The following is a 21,375-nucleotide window of genomic DNA, read 5'->3' as shown; positions in this document are numbered from 1 at the left end:
AATACAAAAATGCTGCTCCATTTAGGAGAGGTATAACCAATGTGCATTTGTTTTTTCTTGCAGGTTTTTCTCTTTAGAAAATCCAACCGCTTATTTTGGTTAGCCCTCTAGTTAGATGTTTTCCCAATTAATTTTTGTTTTATTATCCTTTTTGCATGAAGCTCACACATACTGTTCGAATTTGTATGTTAGTTAGGGACACCTGACCTAAATATCTAATTTTGAAATGTATATTAATTAATTGTGTTTCATTCAGTTGCAAAACTAAAAGTATGCCATTTCTATTTTCCATTGGATTCTATTGTTGTTCTGCATCATTCTTTTGGAATGTCTTATGCTTAATGCATTAATTAGATTAAGATTTTTCAGGTATTTTGGACAGCCTGTGATGTTTCAGTATTACTATACTTTGGTCTTGTGCATGATTTATGTGATCTTAGCATTGTTAATCTAAAGGACAATAAATATTTAAACCTTACTAAACTGGTGTGGTGATTCGTGGCCACATAAGTCAGGGATGTTCAAATTACTGACTCTTATTGATTATGTTGATTATTTGATGTTATATTTGAAAATGTTAGTTTCACAGTGTCTGTTTGGATGATTTCACACTCCTGTCTGAGTCAAAAGGTCAGAGTCGACAGCTGAGGGTAATGCGTCCATTACTTACCAATAATAGCATTACTCCTAGTCCTACTCCCTCGCCTTCCATGTTAACCAATGAGGCCCCTTGCCTCCAATAGACCCCTCCCTCCTCTAAATAAAAACTCCCTCTACCCACCTCCTCGTCCTGTACGTAAACAAGCCAACCCATTCACTTAGTTGGTCCATACTGAACTAGAAGGAAGGCGAGGGAGCAGGACTAGGAGTAATACCGTTAATGACAAGTAATGGATGCATTACCTCCCGCCCCTCCCTCGCCCTCCATCTTAACCAATGAGACATTGTAAGCAAAAAAGAAACTGACAATTGAGGCAAAAAAGAACCAAAGGAAAAGCGAGAGAGCCCAAACAGAAGACCCAACAGAAAATCCAGATGGTTCCACACAGTAATCCGAAAAGGGAAACCAAATATAGATGGGGAAGCCCAAGCCATAGCCCAACAAACCCCAACATCAGAGGCCCCCTGCAACGCAATCACCGTAGAGGCCAATCGAAACCAAGGACGCAGAGCCAAGGACAAGCCACTGGAACAAAAGGCCACCAACCGCAAAACCCAACCAGAGAAAGGGCGCACCAAACCAGGAACAAAGGCAAGCACCCGAACTATCTAGAGGACGAAGAGGGGAGACTGGAGAAGGGAAAAACCCATACCAGCCCCCCCAGCCCCCAAGATGCCATAATCAAAAGTAAGCTACACTGGGTTCACCATGGAGCAAAACAAAAACACTGAACCCCTCATACAGCCCTGCACCAGAAACGGCTGGACCAACAGGGAAGGCGGAAAGGTCATAACGGACCCTGAGGGCAGGGACAAGGCCAGCAGCCGGCACCCAAGCTGGAGAGAAACAGCCCCTGGAACAAACATAAGCCCGGTGTCAAACACAATAGAAACAAGCAGGCTCAACACCAGAACACCCTGCCACCAACCAACACAACGAACAGACCGGGGCACAGAGAGAAATTTATAGGAGAGCGGAAAGGTGCCGCCCAAAGAACCCACCCAGACAGGTCCACACTCCGAAGGTAAACAGCAATCTGAGATAGAACCTAGCACAGGCGCGATAAAGCCCAAAACAAGCACACCTAGGGAGGTGGAACGAGCTGCATCGTGCCAAAGGACGAAAGAACGTGGCACCAGACCGCCCATCCAAACCAACACCACCGAACCCCAAAGGCCAGCCCACAAATGAACCAGAGCCAGTAGAACCGACACAAACACTTTCAGGGCCGAAGACCTCCGAGTGGCCCAAGGAACCCAGAACAGCAGGACAGGCACCAACTCAAAACAAGGCACCATCGCAGAGAAAACGGCATCCAATGACACCACCACCAAATGTGGAGGAGAAAGAACAGCCACCACCAACAAACAGCAACACAACAGAACCCAGTATACCGGAGCCGCCCGCTGGAACCGTCCAACAGAGAAGACAGAGCTCCAAGACAACAAACAGAGACCCTGCAGGACCCCATTACAGGCATCCTCAGCAGGGGCACAAAAAGGGGAATGCGTAAACAGACCATAGACAAAGGGGAAAAACGAACATCCCCATCACAGAAAGATGAGCCAGACTTGACACAAATACAAGGGTGATAAGTTGAGGCTACCGGGAAGAACTCAAATCCGGAAAGGAAGGCACGCTCCCCCAATGCAAACCGGAAATCCTGCAGAAAGGGAACAGTGAAATGCAGGGGCAGAGAGGCCAGAGACCTGCGGATGCAAACAACACCCCGACATAAATGTATGTTGTATGGGTAAAACGCTTACTGTCCCAGACGAGGTGGGGAATAGCACGGAAGTCCCCCACGGACCGACCAAAGCGCCAGCCCTGGCTAGCAAAAACTTCACAGACCCCAACAGACACAGAAACATGAGGAAAGAAGCCCCGACCTCGAGACAAGGAACAGGCATCACACATAAGGCCCCAAACAACCACAAACCCCAAATGCTAACTGAAGGGCCAACCAGACCCCCATGGGCACCAGAACAGGAGGCAGGAGACTGCCAAAAAAAGGGAGAACAGGACCAAAGCCCACCGCATAGCCACATGTCCCAGTGACCTGGACCCAAGGACCAGCCTCGCGTCCAAAGGGCAAGACAAGCAAACACCCAGTAATGGCCCCGTAGAACAGGGAAGGGACTCGCCCACTGAGGCAGCAACCCACAGGACTGCGGATCATCGAGCCAAAATGCACTCCCAGGCACCAGCCAGACCCCTAGGTAAGAAAGAAGCTGCCCAACTAAACAGCTGCAACAACCCTGCACATAGTACCATAACAGCCAACAGAGCAGAGCACACCACAGCCACCCCAAAGGCCAGAGCTGGCGAAACTAAGACCAGTACCAAGTAGAGCATAAAAGCAGCTGACCAAGACAAGCGGACAAAACCAGCTTCCCAGCAGCACCAACCCCGAATCCAGAGGCAAACAGTACAAAGGAGGCAGCAGAGAGAGTGCACTGCATACCAGAGAAAAGGCAGCCAAGCCGATCAGAGAAGACAAAACAACGGAGCCATCCCAAACCTCACCGCCAGAAAGGACGGAACATCCACAGGAAGACCTGCACAGATGCCAGAAGAGGTCACCATGCCACACCGGAAACAAAGTTCCCCACCCAAGAAGTAGAGGGCACCCCAAAACGGTGGCGGAAGAAGCAGGGACATGCACACCGTCCCAGACAGGGCCTCTGCAACAGACCGCGCCCCATAGGCACCAGCTACCATGACCAGGACCCATAAGGCCTCTTCCACAGAAGAGGTGCACCCAACCAAACCACAGAGAGGGCAAAGCTGTGGACGTGAGGCTAGGAACATCCAACAAGCCAGAAGCCGGTGACCGTATGCGCCACTAAAAAGCAGGGAACAGACAACCGACACACCTCAAAGAATGGAAAGGATCACAAAGAGCCCAGTAAGAAAACCCACTACACGCAGTGTGAGGGGAGACAGGAACATACAGGTTGCAGCACGAGGGTTGAGGACCTGAACCCCCAGGCCACAAATGAACCCCAGAGCCCCATCCAAAGGCCACTAAACCAACCCAGCCACCGGGAAGGCAACTGCTAACCACCAATGCAAAGCCAGGAAGCAGGCAGCCGAGTAGACGCAAGGCCAAAGCTGTGGGAAGGACTGCAGAGAAAGGAAAGAAAGGAACCCAAACACAGTCCCCCACGAAAGAAAGGAAAAAAACAACCATGTATCTGAAAGACAGCACAGCAGGGAATGGACCAGAATCCATAACTGGCAGTGTGAGATACGGAGACCGGAACCATGGGTAGCTCCATCAAAAGACACACATCTTGCGGTAGAATAATGCATATCCAGCCATCGGTCCGCATCACTGCAATGCTAGAGAAAGACACACAAAAGAACAGTGTCTCAAAAGTGTGGAGAAAACAGTGTACCAGGGCCACACTCAACAAAGTAAGCCCTGAGTATTGCCCGTAACAAAGGCCACAAGGTGACGCTGGTGAACAACGTGAGGCAGAAGATTCTCGATAAATGACGCCAACATCAAAAGACCCTTGTCTGCATCCCTAGACTTCGCCTGGGACAAAGTGACATGCATTAGTATACTGCAATAATGAAAAAGTCACCCATAGCACTATGAAATCATGGCAGCCATGCAAAAAAGCCATGGGTGACCTCAGCAGGACAAGGAGCGGGACTGGCAGGCTACTGAGTGACAGCACAAACCGGGAAGCCAGTACACATCACAAAAAACGAAGAAAAATGGGCACAACCCCATCCTATCACCCATTCACCATGATTCTGATGCACGCTGCGATCCTCCAAGGTGCTGAACCGGAAGCACAGCCCCAGCTACAGCAGGACCGCCAGAATCCGTCACAGCTCCTGCAGGCAATGCTCCGACCACAGGCACCAAAGACCGGAAATGCCGCACAGCCAGGAAATCATAGCCCAGAGCTCCACTCACGACGAGGAAGCCAATAACGAAGTCCCCCCAGGCCACGCCTTGGAAGAAGACTGAAGAAGGTAAGTCCACATGGAGACAAAAAAGAACAGGATGAGGAGAGGGGGGGAGAGAGTTTTTATTTAGAGGAGGAAGGGGTCTGTTGGAGGCAAGGGGTCTCATTGGTTAAGAAGGAGGCAGGGGAGGGACGGGAGTTTATAGATGTTTTACCCTATACGTGTCACCTTGTCATAACAATATAAAAGCAAATCAGGTCTGACACGCCTATACCAGATCAGACCAATTTATGTTTGTTGTGTTTGAATTTGGAATCTTTTTTCAACCACTATTGAGACACACTCTGTGTTCATCTTTGCAGTGTTTTCAGAACTGAACACATGTCATTTATCTGGTGCCAAATCTTAATTCATATGACCAGTTTAGGAAATAAGATGGATTTAACATGACCCCCATAATTAGTGCAGTTGTTGTTTAGTCCAGGCATAGAATTTGCATAGTATTTCTATTTGATGAGGACCGGGCATGACACTTATAACAGCATTCAGTGCTCCCTGAAGAGTTTCATTCTAATATCTTCACTGGCATCAGGAGGAGATTATGCAAGGTTTGTTGCAGGACGTCATTCCATATTCCTGTCGCTTAGAGGATTAAGGGGGTCATTCCGACCCCGGCGGGCGGCTGGCACCGCCTGCCGGGCAGAAACCGCCCAAACACCGCCCTGCGGTCAGATGACCGCGGGGGACATTCCGACTTTCCCGCTGGGCCGTCGGGCGATCTGCAAAAGATCGCCCGCCGGCCCAGCGGGAAAGCCCCAGCAAAGATGAAGCCGGCTCCGAATGGAGCCGGCGGATTTGCTGCGGTGCGACGGGTGCAGTGGCACCTGTCGCGATTTTCAGTGTCTGCCAAGCAGACACTGAAAATCTTTATGGGGCCCTGTTAGGGGGCCCCTGCACTGCCCATTCCAGTGGCATGGGCAGTGCAGGGGCCCCCAGGGGCCCCACGACACCCGTTCCCGCCAGCCTGTTCCTGGCGGTGTAAACCGCCAGGAACAGGCTGGCGGGAAGGGGGTCGGAATCCCCATGGCGGCGCTGCTTGCAGCGCCGCCATGGAGGATTCCTTTGGCCAGGGGAAAACCGGCGGGAAACCGCTGGTTCCCCTTTTCTGACCGCGGCTTTACCGCCGCGGTCAGAATTGGCCAGGAAGCACCGCCAGCCTGTTGGCGGTGCTTCCACGGTCCCCGGCCCTGGCGGTCATGGACCGTCAGGGTCAGAATGACCCCCTAAGGCTTTTTTAGATTTTTCCTTTATTTAAATTCTCTTAATCTCTAATCAACTGATGTCCTGGCTTATGTGATCTATTGACCTCAGAGATATTCAATGTTTCTGACCGGTGGCAGGGCTCCTTTCTTCTGCTGTAGACCTGGACAATGGTGCATTATTGAAGTCGCTGCTCTGGAGGTCTCTCTGAGCGGGCGATGTAAGATCAGATTTTTCAAGTTCCTTCGTGAGAGATGCAAGTGTGGAATAAGGAGATTTCAAATGTTTTCCTTAATAAGAGCTAATAATGCTCAATGAAAATCATCACGAGCTACTAATAGTTTGTTAGTGTTGTACACATCAGGCAAGATTTCATTAGTGGCCACCCTACGCAATATTACCAGCCATTGGTTGCCTTAGTGCAAGATTGCCAGCAATAATGTAAAAAATACATTTTGGAATGCCTCTGCAAAGGTAAAACATTCAACCACAGGGTTGTATGACATAATAACGCATGCGATTACCACTCATGTGATTACCACTCATGCCTTTACTATGTATTTTTTATTTTTTTACAATGCATGGCCTTACCACGCAACTAAGTATAAATAGGGTAAGTAATATATGTACTGTGCAGCTAGCTGTAGGACTTATATAATATATATTTTTGAGGGGGGAGACCCCCCATAACCCCCTGCATTTTTATAATTTGTTTTTGGGGGGGCACACCAAACCTCCCTTTATTAATTACCTTTACCACCTTATGCCCCTAAGAAATAGTTTTTACTATTCTTGGCCCTACTGCAGGAAAATGCCACTGTTTGCATGGTTACCCCCTGACTTTTTGCCTTTTGTTCATGCCAGCTTTGATTGAAAGTGTGCTGGGACCCTGCTAACCAGACCCCAGCACCAGTGTTCTTTCCCTAAAACTGTACCTTTGTCTCCACAATTGGCACAGCCCTGGCACACAAATTAGTCCCTTGTAAAAGGTACCACTGATACCAAGGGCCCTGTGGCCAGGGAAGGTCTCTAAGGTCTGCAGCATGTATTATGCCACCCTGGGGTCCCCTCAGCCGGCACATGCACACTGCCTCACAGCTTGTGTGTGCTGGTGGGAAGAAAAAGACTAAGTCGACATGGCGCTCCCCTCAGAGTGCCATGCCCACAACCCACTGCCTGTGGCATAGGTAGGTCACCCCTGTAGCAGGCCTTACAGCCCTAAGGCAGGGTGCACTATACCACAGGTGAGGGCATAGTTGCATGAGCACTATGTCCCTACAGTGTCTAAGCTAATTCTTAGACATTGTAAGTTTGTCAAACATGAGCTCCACAGTTCCATAATGGCTACACTGAATACTGGGAATTTTGGTATCAAACTTCTCAGCACAAAAAATTCCACACTGATGCCAGTGTGGGATTTATTGAGAAATGCACACAGAGGGCATCTTAGAGATACCCCCTGCAAGCCAGCCCAACTGCTAGTGCTAGGCTGACCAGTCCCTGCCAGCCTGCCACTTCCAGACATGTTTCTAGCCACATGGGGTGAGTGCCTTTGTGCACTCTGTGACCAGGAACAAAGCCTGTCCTGTGTGGAGGTGCTTCACACCTCCCCCTGCAGGATTAAGCACCTGGTGGTGAAATTCAAAGGTTCAAGGCTGGTGTCACAGCGCCCCAGGGCACTCCAGCTAGTGGAGATGCCCGCCACCCCCGGACACAGCCCCCACTTTTGGCAGCAAGTCCGAGGAGATAATGAAAAAAACAAGGAGGAGTCACCCTCTCAGCCAGGTCCACCCCTATGGTGACCACAGCTGAAGTGACCCCCTCCTTAGAAAATCCCCCATCTTGTTTTGGAGGATGTATCCCAATAGGAATAGGGATGTGCCCCCCTCCCTAACAAACCCCTAAATTTAGTATTTAGAGGCAACCCTGAACCCAGGAAATCAGATTCCTGACGACCTACAAAGAAGGACTGCTAGCTGAAAAGGCCCTCAGAGAAGGAGGAAGACGAAAACTGCTTTGGCCCCAGCCCTACCGGCCTGTCTCCAACTTCAGAGAACCTGCACCAGCGACGCACCCTGTGGGACCAGCGACCTCTGCCAACTCAGAGGACTGCCCTGCAACTAAGAAGGATCTAGAACTCCAGTGGATAGCTGACCTGTCCAACCAAGATAGAAGAAACCATTTTTAAAGGGACTCTCGCCTCACTCCAGAAGCGTGAGTCCCCACCACTCTGCACCCGATGCCCCCAGCCCATGTCCAGGGAAACCAATAACCCAGAGAGGATCCTCGGGCAACTCAGACGACATGTCCACCCTGGGCTAACCTCTCTGCACCCCCATGACAACGCCTGCATATGGAAATCTGATGATTCCCTGACCGATGCCTGGAAGAAGTACTGCACCCGCAGCCCCCAGGCCCATGAAGAACCGACCACCAGTGCAGCAGTGACCAGCAGGTGGCCCTCACCCTAGCCCAGTCGGTGGCTGGCCCGAGAAGACCCCCTGTGCCCTGCCTGCAACGTCTGAGTGACCACCGGGTCCCTCCATTGAAATCTGTTGCAAACCTGACGCCCTGTTTGCCCACTGCACCAGGCCGCCCCAGTGCTGCTGAGGGTGTATTTTGTGTGCCTACTTGGGACCCCTCAAGTGCTCTACTAAACCCCCCTAGTCTGCTCCCCGAGGACGCAGGTACGTACCTGCCAGCAGTCTGAAACCGGAGTACCCCCTGTCTCCATAGGTGCCCATGTTATTTGGGCTCTTCCTTGACCTCTGCACCTGACCGGCCCTGTATTGCTGGTGCTGGATGTTTGAGGTTGACTTGAACCCCCAACAGTGGGCTACCTATGCCCCTGGAGACTGAACTTGTAAGGGATTTACTTACCACATTATCCTAACTGTACTTACCTCCCCCAGGAACTGTGGAATGTTGCACTGTGTCCACTTTTAAAATAGCTTATTGCCATTTTATGACAAACTGTGTATATTACTGTTTTGATTCAAAGTCCTATCTATACCTATGCAAAGTACCTTACATTTAACATACTCACCTGCAATTTGAATCTTGTGGTTCTAACATAAATTAAGAAAATAATATTTTTCTATATAAAAACCTATTGGCCTGGAGTTAAGTCTTTGAGTGTGTGTTCTCATGTATTGCCTGTGTGAGTACAACAAATGCTTAACACTACCCTCTGATAAGCCTAACTGCTCGACCATACCACCACAAATAGAGCATTAGTATTATGTATTTTTGCCTCTGTCAAGCCTCTTGGGGAACCCCTGGACTCTGTGCACACTATCTTTCATTCTGAGATAGTATATACACAGCCAGCTTCGTACACCTACCCACTCCTAACCCTTAAAAATACCCTTATCACCCAGTACACTTACCCATCCCTAAACCCTAAAAAGACCCTTACAAATAATTACCCTTACTCACCCATAAACCCTAAGAAACCCCTTACCATCCTAAACTCCTACTTGCCATTAAACCCCAAAAAATCCCTTATTACCCCATGCCCTTACCTACCCTTACATCCTAAAATACCTTAACCACCTTATACAGCTACCAACCCCTTAACCCTAAAAGCACCCTTACAATCCAATACCCCTGGCCACTCCCTAAAACAACCCTTATCACCTTCTACTCACCGTATACCTAGACCAAGCCCTAAACCTATTTTATTTACTGGCAGATGCCCGTATGTATTTATAGTTAGAACCCAATTCCTGTAGACTAAGCGTTTTCTGTTTTGTCAATAACTTTGGTGCCGTTTGATGCATCTTCTTGAAATTGTGAAAACTCGTATTCTAATTCGTTCAGCTGCTGTCTCGAATGTTTCGGGGTGATCCATCAAGTGAAAGCCAAGAAAAAAAAGGAGGGGTCCCAAAACATGTAATTTACCATAGGGATTTTGAACACAACTATAGCTCAAACCTCTGAAAGGAATTACACAAACTTTGGCAGAAAGGTAGATCTTGGTCCAGAAAGATCTCTTTTTGTTATTTGATGTAAATCTGTTCAGAGGTTTTTTAGCTATTTAAAGAAACAAAAATATAGAAATCTGGGGACGGAGATCCGTCAGTCCCATGCTGATATCTGATTGGCACCCAACACTTCAACCAGGAAGTGTTAGCAACCATTTTGGCACTGACTCAGCCGAGTCCCCAAAAAATGTTTTTAAAAAAAAACAAAAAAAGAGAGAGAGAGAGAGAGACCGGGGCCTGTGGATCTTGGGAAAAATTGAAAAAATGTAAATAAGAAGTGAGATCCCCTGCGCATGTTTCTAGTTGAGCCTTCAGGTGGGCCAGGTCCTTTAGGCAGATATAGTATTGTATTTTGAGGAGGGGGTGCTTACGGCACCCCTCCCCATGACCAGTATCAGTCCCGGGGGCATATTTTGCTGTTCCATGCGTGCAAGTGTAATGCTGGCTCCAGCTGGAGGCGGGGAGCCAGCAGGGTCTACTCGGGATTGACGCTTCCTCCGCAATCCCCAACACTGCATGCTGGGTGGATCCAGGGCACCTAGGAACAAGTGGCCGCGCCCTGGAGAATGGGGTCCCCAGTCCCAAAATCAGCCCAGGGAAAAAGGGCTATGTGACCCCCCCCTCTTTTAACTAATTGGCCTGATCCCTGAGGATGGGGTCCCGGGGCAACATTGGCCCAGGGAAGGGAGGCCACATGGCCCTCCTCCATTTTCACTAACTGTCCTGGGACCAAAATTGGTCTGGGCAGAGGGGCAGCGTGGCTCTGCTCCTCTTTTAGTAATGGTCTGGGACCCGGGCATGGGGTCCCTGTGGCCGAAATTGCCCCAGGGAGAGAAGCTGTGCACCCACCTCACTTTTTAGTAATTAAGTGGCCCCAGGGGTGGGATTCCCGGGGCTGTAACTGGTCCGGAAAGGGGCTGCTTTCCTCCCTCCAGGGTTTCCTACATATTGGTGGGGTAGGCCACAGGGCCTAACTGCAGGCCAGGCACTCTGGCCATCCCCCCTCTAAGCACAGCCAAAGGTGTGACTGCCTGTGTGGGGTTGGCAGCAGGGCCTGGCCAAAGGTGAGGTCTGCGGCCAGCCCCCACAGCACGTGTTTGGGTGCCTACGGAGGGCTGGGTGCAGAGACTGGCCACAGGCCAGGCCCTGCATGCGCACCAGGAGCTGCCCTAATGTAAGATGATAAAATATTACTTAATGTTAAAAAACTTAATAAATACATAAAAATTCACCGAAAAAGCATAGCTTACAGGGATGTTATAGTTACGAAATAGAATTTCATAAAACTTCTCAACGATACTTTGCATACGTGGTATAAGCATGCCTGGTGAAGGCATATGCTAGGGGAAAAGATTTATGTTGTAAAAGCTGCGTGAGAAAAGCACTGTGTGATTAGAACTGCGTTGTAAAGGATGTTTCCAAGCCACATCTGTAGTGCCCAGGGTACCAAGATAATACTACCAAGGTAATTAGTAGTGAGTTTCCCAAGGCTGCATGATTCAACGTTCATATAACAGATTAAAATATATCTTAGAAATTATGAGTTCTGAAAATACGCACATTTTCGTCTTTAATACACACATTCAATTTTTGTACATGTATATTCAATGAAACAAAGGCTTCTAATTTAGGAGGCTGGGCTGGACTCAGGAGAGCTATTCACAGGTGCTGGAGCTCAGGCGCTCCCCGAAGAAGCCTGCTCTATACAAATCAGATTGTGAAGTACTTAACTTGAAGTGTGTAACATCACTCTTGTCGATCCAAAAGCATACATTTCCTGTCAAGTGAGCTGCATTAATTATGCAAAAAAAGGAAGCAGGGAGCCCTGAGTAGTTCCTAAGTTTGGGTAGAGAATAGCTCTCTAACTTGGCGTGGGTGGGACTATGCTAATCAAATGCTTAAAACTCTACTAGAGAAACAGACGTTTGATGTGTGCAGATTCAGTGTGCCGGTGTTGTAGTCTCCATATAAATTAGATATTTATATTTTGTACATATTATACTTCAGAGGAAAGGGCAGATACATATTAAAGCATTAAATGTATACGAACGTATACATGCTATATTTTTATGTGTGTACTTCTGTGCTTATATATAGATAGGACATGAAATATGTGCTATCTATATATATAAACACATATAGACAGAGACGAGAATAGCGTCCCTATAGGAAGAGCTTCCATTGAAACGACATTTAAAAAATATATATATGTATTAATCACTATAGCGATGTTGGACAAATCTGCCCTTAGGTTTGTCATGGCAAGTTTAATGCAGATTCATCAAGCCATAACAGGCCTCTCTAAAAACAGATGAATGGAATTAGACCACATTTAGCATTAGCATGTCATAGAAGTTTATTCGAGGAACTGTCTTTGCTTGGTTTGGTGCAATTCCATAATGTAGATTTTGAGATATTTGCATTTAAAAAGTGTTCAGGTGTAGGCATGAGGAGCTTACATTTTATACATTTCTGGACCATTAACTCGGGGATCCTTTGCAGATATGTGAATCAATGGAGGATTTGCAAAGCCAATTAAAAAATTAGGGGTGTTTTTTTTTTCTCCTGTTTTCATTGAGGATTCGTGATTCTGGCTGTGGATATGTTAAGCTGCTGTGCTCTGAATCTGTTGGCTGTCCCAGATTAATCTTCGTTGTGGCCACCATTACCCAAGCACCATTCTGAGAAAGAGAAAAAAAAATAATGGGCAGATGAACCTACCCTTACTCCCAAGCTCTTGTGGAGGAGCCAAAAAGGACCACCTGGTAATAAAATAATATTTTTAATATCACTGAATCACAAATACTGCACTGAATTCATGAAAGGCCAAAGACTGTGTGCAGCGTTTTATGCCCACCAGTGGCACGATGAGGTCCAGCAGTCAACCCTTGAAGCACATGGCTAAAGTGCAGCATGTGAAGAAAGGATTGGCTTCCTGCCGACAGTTGTGCACTGGGTCTGGCCAAAGGCCAAGTGCTACGACCCACACCCTGCTATGCATGGTAAAAGGCCATGAAGATTAACCAGTGTAGAGATGTGTTAATAATTGGCAAGCTGCAGCAGACTGCCAAACAAAAGCTGTGATAGGCCTGACCTATAGCCTTTTTATTTTTTTAGATCCAAAGGATTTACACAACCAAGGGCCAGATGTATGAAGAATCCACTTTGCAATTCTCTAATAACGATTTTTGAGAAATTACGATTTCTGATTCGCAAAATGGCATGTATCATATTTGCGATTCGGTAATAGCGATTTCTTTAAAATCGCAAATGCTATTACCGAATCGCAAATAGCGATTCTGAGCCCATTCGCACCTATGAGCCTGTAGGCCCATATTTTTTTTTTTTTTTGCATTTCCCAAATTGCGAATTCCTAACTGGAATTCACAATTTAGGAAATGCAAAACCCCAGGGTGCTGGGGGCCTAAGGCCCCCTCTGCTGCACCCCCAAAAAATATTTCAGGACATGTAAGGCGCACACATGCCAAAGGAGCATGTGTGCGTTACATGTCAATTTTAAAAATGCATTTTTAATGCATTTTTAAAATTTGCACATGGTTACCACCAAGTTTTACTTGGTGGTAATTGCAATTCCTTAATGCCCAATTCGCTTTAAGGAAAAGCTTGATACATATGCATAAGAAATCGCAAATAAGGATTCCTTATTTGCGATTTCTTGTTTAGAGAATCACAATTTGCGATTCTCTAAACGGGGTCGCAATTTTAAGGAATCGCTATTTTAGCGATTCCTCAAAATTGCATAGCGAATGCCTTTCATACATAATGAAAGGCATTTTTGCATTCGCACCGTTTGCGAATGCAAAAACGCTTGATACATGTGGCCCCAACTTCTGTACTGTGGGCTTGAAATGGACACCAGAAACTAAAATCTTCTTGTCCAATGGGGAAAGTTTTATTTTTCAAATCTGGGTCCACTGACAGGCTGCAAACCTTGGGTTGAGGACTGTCCACAGACTAACTGTCCTGCTATCTCTAACCCCTTCAAACATTTTGAAAAAGTATTGCACGCTAATTTCTGGAAAACAACTAAACAGACCAAACCAAGCAATGGCATTTTCCTGAGTAAAGTTTGTTTCATGCTAATATCCTTTTCATGGTTTCTTTGTGCAGCAGAAAGCAAAATTCTTATGGAGTTAAAATGGGAAATGCGGCTTTTTGACCACCCCATTGAGTGTTGAGTAAGCTCAACATGGTGTATGCCAAGTGTTGTGCAAAATCGTAAGCCTGTGCCAAAGTTATAAGCAAATAAGTGTGTTTTATAACACTCCTATTGAAGTTTGCACTCCTTTCTTGAACCTGCATATTGTTTTGAAATTCGACCTGATTGTGTGAATGTGCTGAGACATGCCTCTGAGCATCCTTAACGAATTGACCAAAGATGTGAGTATCTGAAAGCCGCCTACCTTGCTGAAAGGAAAATGGATATGTCACAGCTCCTGTCTTGCCCAAAGGATGGATATTTGGTAATACCTCCACATAGTGCAATGGAATGGTAAGCAGTTTTTGTAGTTCACCACTCTGTTCAAGGTTGGAGGAGTTTTAGTGCTTCTCCAACCTGCCTAAGGACATAAGCTCTTTAGATGCCCCCTCCCTTGCCTAAGGGTATGCCAAATGCCATGCCCACGTTTTGCCAGAGGATGTGTGGGTATTTGATTGCCCCTGTGCCTTGCCCAAGGGTGGACTGTATATTTGTTGTGCCCCACACGAGGAGCAAGGGTAGGAAATAGTTTAGTGCCCTACCACCTTGCTGATTAAGGGTGCCCCACCCTGGCCATGGCATGAAGGAAGATTGTTCATCCTTATTTTGAAAAAGTCTTGAATCCTGTACATTTGATAGGAGACCAAGGGCCTTATTGACTTTTGAGAATAGGGATCTTCTTTCTCCTCACTGTTGTGAGCGTGAAGGAGGCCGATAGCTGCTCCATGTTTTAAGCTTGTTTTACTCGGGGACAAGAGGATAGACTTTATAGCCACCCATCTTGCCCAGAGGTCATGGTCGATATTAGACACTACTGCTTTGCCCAAGAACTGGGAGTACTTATTGTCCCTCTCCTCTGGGGCCCCCATAGGCCCTGGCCTAAGTTCCGGAGAAGTTGTTACGCCCCCTCCTAGTCTCAAGGCAATACGGGAATGGGTCACAGTTAGTTGTGCATCCTTCCATCCCTCATAACAAGGCTGGGAGTGTTTGCCTAGGCGTACATGCCAATAATCTTCCCAATTAACACAGCCTCTCTCGCCCTGTGGCACGGCAGGTGAGGAGTCCATTCCTCTGTAGATCTTCAGTGTAGTCTTCAGCCTGCTCACCTGCAACGCCATCTCAAACTTTCTCCAAAAACAAAACGTCTTCTTGAGTCTACTCAAGGGGCCAGATGATGCTCTGTCCAGTGCATTTCTGTTCCCTACCATGCACTTGAGGCATTTCTGAAAAGTACACACCAGAAGCATCCCTCACTTAGCAGGTCATTATTCCTGTGCATTTTCACATTTACCTCCTTCTGTCTTTGTTAACAGATGCTCATGCTAGTAGCACATGGGTGTACGGTCATAGAATGCCACTCATTGGATACTGATTACATTTCCTACAGTGAGCTTACCATACCTGACCTGATCTTCAGAGCCTGGCCTAAGCATTTTGAGACGCAAAATACTACATAAAAATACAGAGACGAGCATTCTTCAAACAAATATACAAATGACTGTATATTTTATTTAATTCACAAACAAATATAAAAAATCTAATTTTCATTTGATAGGTTGGAGCTTTTCTAAATTAATTTGAGACCATTCAACATCCATACTATATTCTGTTTGATGCACTTGCACTTCTCCCCTGAATCAATCAAAGGATCCAAACTTAATTTGTGGCCTCTAGTTTCAAAAGTCTTTACATTTAAAGAACTTTTTCAAATGTTCAGTTGTACATTTGGTTCTTTATTTGCATAAACATATTTCTAAGTAGTTGCGGACCCCCTAATAAGTAGGTTTTGTGGACCCCCAGACCACAGGTTCAGAACCACTGTTATACAGCAATACGTATTCTGACTTCGTTGTTCCTTACATGTACAATCAAATATAATGGCAAACCACATCTCCCTCTAATAATTCACAGTAATGTAATTTATCAAAAAGAAATGTTCATGGAATAAAGCACCCCCTACCTTATATGATAAGGATATTGTAAATCACCAAGGAATTTCGTGACCATATAGAAGAACGAGGACGAAAGCCAAGTTGCTTTAAAGGTCGTGGATGTTCGATGTGACTAGCAGTGTCATGTAACAGATGTTATGGTATTTGTGTTCACAGACAAAATGACACGAGGATTTTTTTAATTTACTAATTTGATTCATAATTGATTAGTACATTTTTTTAAAAGTAGCGCAAAAGTATTTTTTTAAGAGAGAGGCAACAAAATGGATGACTCGGGAAGGGGGAACAACATGGAGCACTGGTGTGAGAGTTAGCTACATGGTGAGTGCAGGTGGGTGGAAACAACATGGATAGAAGCAACATTGTGGGTTAGGTGGGGAAGAGAAGCAGCAGATGAGATAGGAGGGAGCAGATGGGGAAACAATACAGAGGGTAGGAGTAGGGAGGTGAAGCGCCAAGAGAGTCAGCAGCATGGAGCAGCTGGGGGTGAAGCCATGGGCAAGAAAGCAACAGGACAGTACACGAGACTGAGCTCCACAAGGGTTGGGGAGACAAACATAGGTGATCGATAGCCACCCTTCATGCAGGGGAAGAGAAGTGTAAGAGACAGCTTATTATTCTTCACACCATCCATGTCAAATATTAGTTACTTGCTTAGCCCTATTAATTATATTTTGTTTTGTTTTATCGGTTTTGTGGGACTAAAGTGCTGTAATTAAATGGAAAGGAAAATAACTTCATATATAAGCTATTCACGCCTTGCACAGGGTATCTTGAGATCACTCTATTGTATGCTTTTAGATTCATTAACCTTGAGCCACCCGAACAAGGGTGTGTAATCCTCTCTGTGTCCTTTTCTAATACACGCAGAGAAATACAAAGGTAAGGTGTGTAATAGTTGCACATGTCTCAGCCATGGACAATCACTCGGCCACATACTTCTCCACCAATCAAAAATCACAAACAAATGAGGCTAGCTCCCTCTCTACTTCCCCTTTTGAGGAAGTGTAGATATTATTAAATTGATGCTCACCCCTAGAATTACACATCCATTATCTGGTGAAGGCTTGCCTAAGGCCTCTCCGTGGAGAAATCACCATTGACTTGGAAGAGAGAATTTTGGCTAAAATGCTTTGTGCTGATACTAAAGTTGGTATGTTAGGCGGCCAGTCAGCATTTTTAAAATCAGAATAAATCCTTTTAAGTGTGGAATAGAAACAAACAATGGTCCTGCTGCACAGGTAGTTACACCCCTGCATGTGGGGGATTTGGTGAAGAAAGAATATATTGAAATCTGTCCTCAATAGTGGGACTTCCGCTACATTCACCCCAGTGCCCATGTTGCAGCTGAGCCACTGAAAAGAGATTTCCAACAACAGAGCCAGTTGGTAGTCTTCCATCAGAAATCTGGTGGTTCCAAATGAAGTGGGCAACCTGTGAGACTGTTCTTCTGTCTCACGAACATAGGTCTTTGAGCAAGATTGACTCTTAAGCTTTAATTGACCACTTGATAGATTGAACTATAGTAAATAAAAGCTTCCCAGTTACAAAACTAACCATCAAAAAGGAACTTCACTCTTAGAACTTGCAAGTAGCCACAAAGGTACTCTCCCATCCTTTCACATATCTCACACCATATCCCTCCTAAGAAGTTGAGCCATTATAAAGTCTCTGAAGAACCAGCGTCGTAACAATGAAGTCTTACCTTCCTCATAATGAAACTCCCTTCTTGGGCCAAATATGGATGAGAATCTGTAAATGCTCCAAATCTGCTTCTATCACCCAAAGAGCCCTCCAGTCTATCAAAATGCTTAAAAGGCCGAGCTAATCAAGACAAACTAATTTTGGAGGCACCACGAGGTAACAGCAACATTAGACTATGTGCATTTCTCCTGCAAATCCTCCTGTCCTATTGGATTAACGTCAGCAATTCTATCATCAGTTTTGTACCCTAGGGCAAACTGTTGCAAAGCCCTCATACAGCTGATATTGCTCATCCTGGAACCCGGTGACAATTTCCCCCATCAAAAGAAACGCCTAGATAATCTAGTCATTTGGTCTCTTCAGAAAGATTATGCTTATTAAGAAAATCCCTACACCTCACCCACGCACAATCCTGGAACTCTGTATACTATGTACAAAGCCTAGAATCTATTTGCCAGTAAGATTATATAGGCAAAATCAAATACAGCCTCGTCTGACCGCCTCCATTCCCTCATAGACTCGGCACCCCCTCAAAAACTTTGTATGGGACTAAGGCCCAGATGTACGAAAGGATTTTACCCATTCTGTGTTTATGGGAAAGAGCTTTCGTACATATGGCCCTTAGTGTCAGCCAGCCCAAAAGTCTGGCACTGTCTGCAAGATGTCAGTAACCCTTAAATAATTAAATTCAGCATCTCCCCGATTTCCCTGTGTCCAATATCGTTACTCCTCTTGCAACACAGCCATTCGCATTCATAAACACATTGCAACTTCACTCTTCTCATATCGCTCGTCCTTCCCCAAAAAGGCGCTAGTTATCAATACAAGAGAGACCAGTATATCCGGAGGTTGGGAGTAGCTGGATCCTTATTATCCACTGAGGAATGAGGAATTACCAGGTGTTCTGTAGTTCTGAGTTCGATTCCCCTGGTAATCCTCGTTTTGGGCTGAACTTTTAGCCGCCGAAATTTCGAGGTGAAAGTTGAGAGATCTGCACTGTTTCCACAAATCTCATCAATTCGATTGGGCCGGTAAATGCCAGAATTAGCAAAGGATTTGTCGCATGACATGAACCAAGAGATGTGCACACAGTCATCCGTACTATGACGTGCACTTGTCTAGAGGGTAGGCCTTCCGGGCGGTGCTGACCTGGATTGTGGAAGGGGGGGAGGGGAGGAGAGGGCGCTAATGTCAGGAGGGCGCTGTGTTTAGCAATGACTTACGAAACTTGCGATTTAAAAGCACCTACTGAAAGGTTCCTTGTGCACCAAGCCTTCAGGAAACAATTACGATGTCACGATACCTCTTGTGATTAATGTTCCAGCTAGGGGGAAAGATGGGAGTTTTGTCTAGTGGCAGGTTTCACTCGCCATAAAGTAACGTAGAGGGTTAATATGCCTGGTGCACATAACAGAACTATATTTTCTGTGGATAGTAGACAGATAGCTGATAGCTGAGTGGATTAGTAAAGAAAGCCTTCACAAGCGATTTAAAACAAGTGAAATGGATGTGAAAGGGGGGCTATGGAGAGATAAGGTGCACATTTGCCGTGTGGTAGTGAGGAAATCCAAGGAGGTGGTCATGAGGTGGAGGGCTGTCATACATGCGCCACTAGCGCTACAGCCGGCCCTGCTTGTCTGTGAGGAGGTGTAAAATGTAATTCTGAGTGTGTTTCGTGTAATTATAAGCTATGATGGTGGGCTTGCGCAGTCTTGCATACCTCCTTTAGTGGCGTGGTAGGTTAAACCTAGGACAGTGGTTAAACATAATCCAACAAAAGATAAGGCATGATATCCGCGGTGGTCGAAGGTTAATAGGCTAAAGTTCTGCTTAGAAAACCCAACTCTGTAGAACTGTCGGGGAACTGATAAGGGACACGTCATATCCGCCAAGTTACCACATGTCTCATGTTAAGCCACTTTGCATTCTAGGAGTTTTAGTTTAATTTTTACCATGGTAGATCAAATCAGAGCATGCAAAGGGGAGCAGCACTTAGTGCTGTGGATGTCGCACATTACAGAGATATTCTTGTCAGCTATACTATAGACCTAAAGAGATTAAAGGATGCACCCTGTTGTATAATTGTCAGCATTAGTGTATTTCAGTTTTAGAATTCATGAACATATGCTTTCCGATTCAATGTGCTCTTCATGTTGCATTCAGCTTTATTGGCCTATTAGTTAACAACCTGCTTTTACTGTGTGCTAACTTTCCCAGTCATTTTCTAATTAAAGGTTATAAAATGTACTTAGAAAACACCTGTTTCTTTCAGAACTAAGTGCTGCTGTCGAGGAAGTGCTGCCAAGCTTGGCGAAGGACAACATAAAGGTGTTTTATTTGAGTGAAAAGTCTCCATCAGACGGGATTGAGAGCCTGAACGATAAGATTAATGCGGCTTCACATGAGCCCGTTTCACCATCTCTGAGGTCAGCAGTTAACCATAGAACCCCTGGGCTCTACATCTACACTTCCGGAACTACAGGTAAAGGGCGGCTCCTTCTGTGGTCACATAGACTGAGGGTGATTGAGAGTTAACCGTTTGCTCTGCTGTGTTTACATTGACAAACAATTGGATGTTAAATTATGGCTATACCTCAGTGACAAAGTACAAACGTTTAAATCCACTCCTTTATAACATGTCTTTTGGAAGAGATGAACACTCCTGATGATAGAGCTATAAACAGGACTAAAAAAAAGAAGTGGGGGACTAACCAAGTAAGGCAATGTGTAAGTCACATCACAGCGTGTGACATTACAGGAAGTGTCATCATGACCCATGATCTCACAGGAAGTGACATCAAAAGAAGTGCCATCAGATATAAAGACCTCACACATATGTTTAGCAGGTCAATCATGAGTACATATGAGCACTTTACTGCTACAATCTCAGCACCCACATTTAGCATCAGGTAGCTCCCATGTTCTTATTTTTGGCATAACTTTATCTAAACCAAACTCTCATTTACCAGTCCAACCGAAGAATAGCTCTCCCTGGAAACTGTACCACTAGAATACCTACAAGCATTCCATCGATCGCTTTTTCGTATACATCAGTGTGATTTAACTAGTGGAATTATGAACATGGGGGATCCCTCAATATTTCTAAGTTCATGCTTTCAAACTATTACGTTTAAGAACTGCAGTGGTGTAATCTGAAGTACTAAGGTGAAAAGCTTCCGCTTGTTACAAAAATACATTTTTTAAAAGCAACTTTATTATTATATTTCTACATAGTTTTATTTACATAGCAAATATTTTCTATTTTCTGACCATTTGCTCAGTCCTCCCTGTTGAGATAGTGGCTCACCTATCAGTACTCAGACCCTCATTACAACTTTGGCGGATGGAAAATACCGTTGCTGATGCCGTGCGGTCAGAAAACAGTCAGTGCGGTGACCTCACCGTGAGGGCTATGACGAGGTTCCCACTGGGTCGGTGGGTGGAAACAGAGTTTCCGCCCCCCGGTACATTGGGAAACAACCCACAACATTGACACCAGCTCATAATAGAGCCGGCGGCAATGTTGCGGTGCATCGGGTTGAGCAGCACCTGTTGGGCTTTTCACTGTCTGCTAAGCAGACACTGAAAAGCGCAACAGGGCTGGCCATGGGCAGTGCAGGGTCCCCTGTGGGGCCCCCGGCACCCTGTCTCCACCAGATTTTACAT

General features: G+C 45.9%; 1 protein-coding gene across 1 annotated transcript in view; it reads left to right on the top strand.

The window, feature by feature from the left end:
* SLC27A2 (solute carrier family 27 member 2) overlaps positions 1-21,375 on the top strand; it is a 559,749-nt gene that overhangs the window by 64,337 nt on the left and 474,037 nt on the right. Inside the window, exon 2 of the mRNA XM_069222551.1 lies at positions 19,982-20,191. Within this exon, the coding sequence (XP_069078652.1) occupies positions 19,982-20,191 (210 nt within the window). The remainder of the gene's footprint in view (positions 1-19,981; positions 20,192-21,375) is intronic.

Source organism: Pleurodeles waltl, chromosome 3_1 (assembly GCF_031143425.1).
Source record: "Pleurodeles waltl isolate 20211129_DDA chromosome 3_1, aPleWal1.hap1.20221129, whole genome shotgun sequence".
Taxonomy (NCBI): Eukaryota; Metazoa; Chordata; class Amphibia; order Caudata; family Salamandridae; genus Pleurodeles; species Pleurodeles waltl.
Note: the sequence above shows the minus strand (reverse complement) of the source record. Positions and strands in the feature narration are given on the sequence as shown.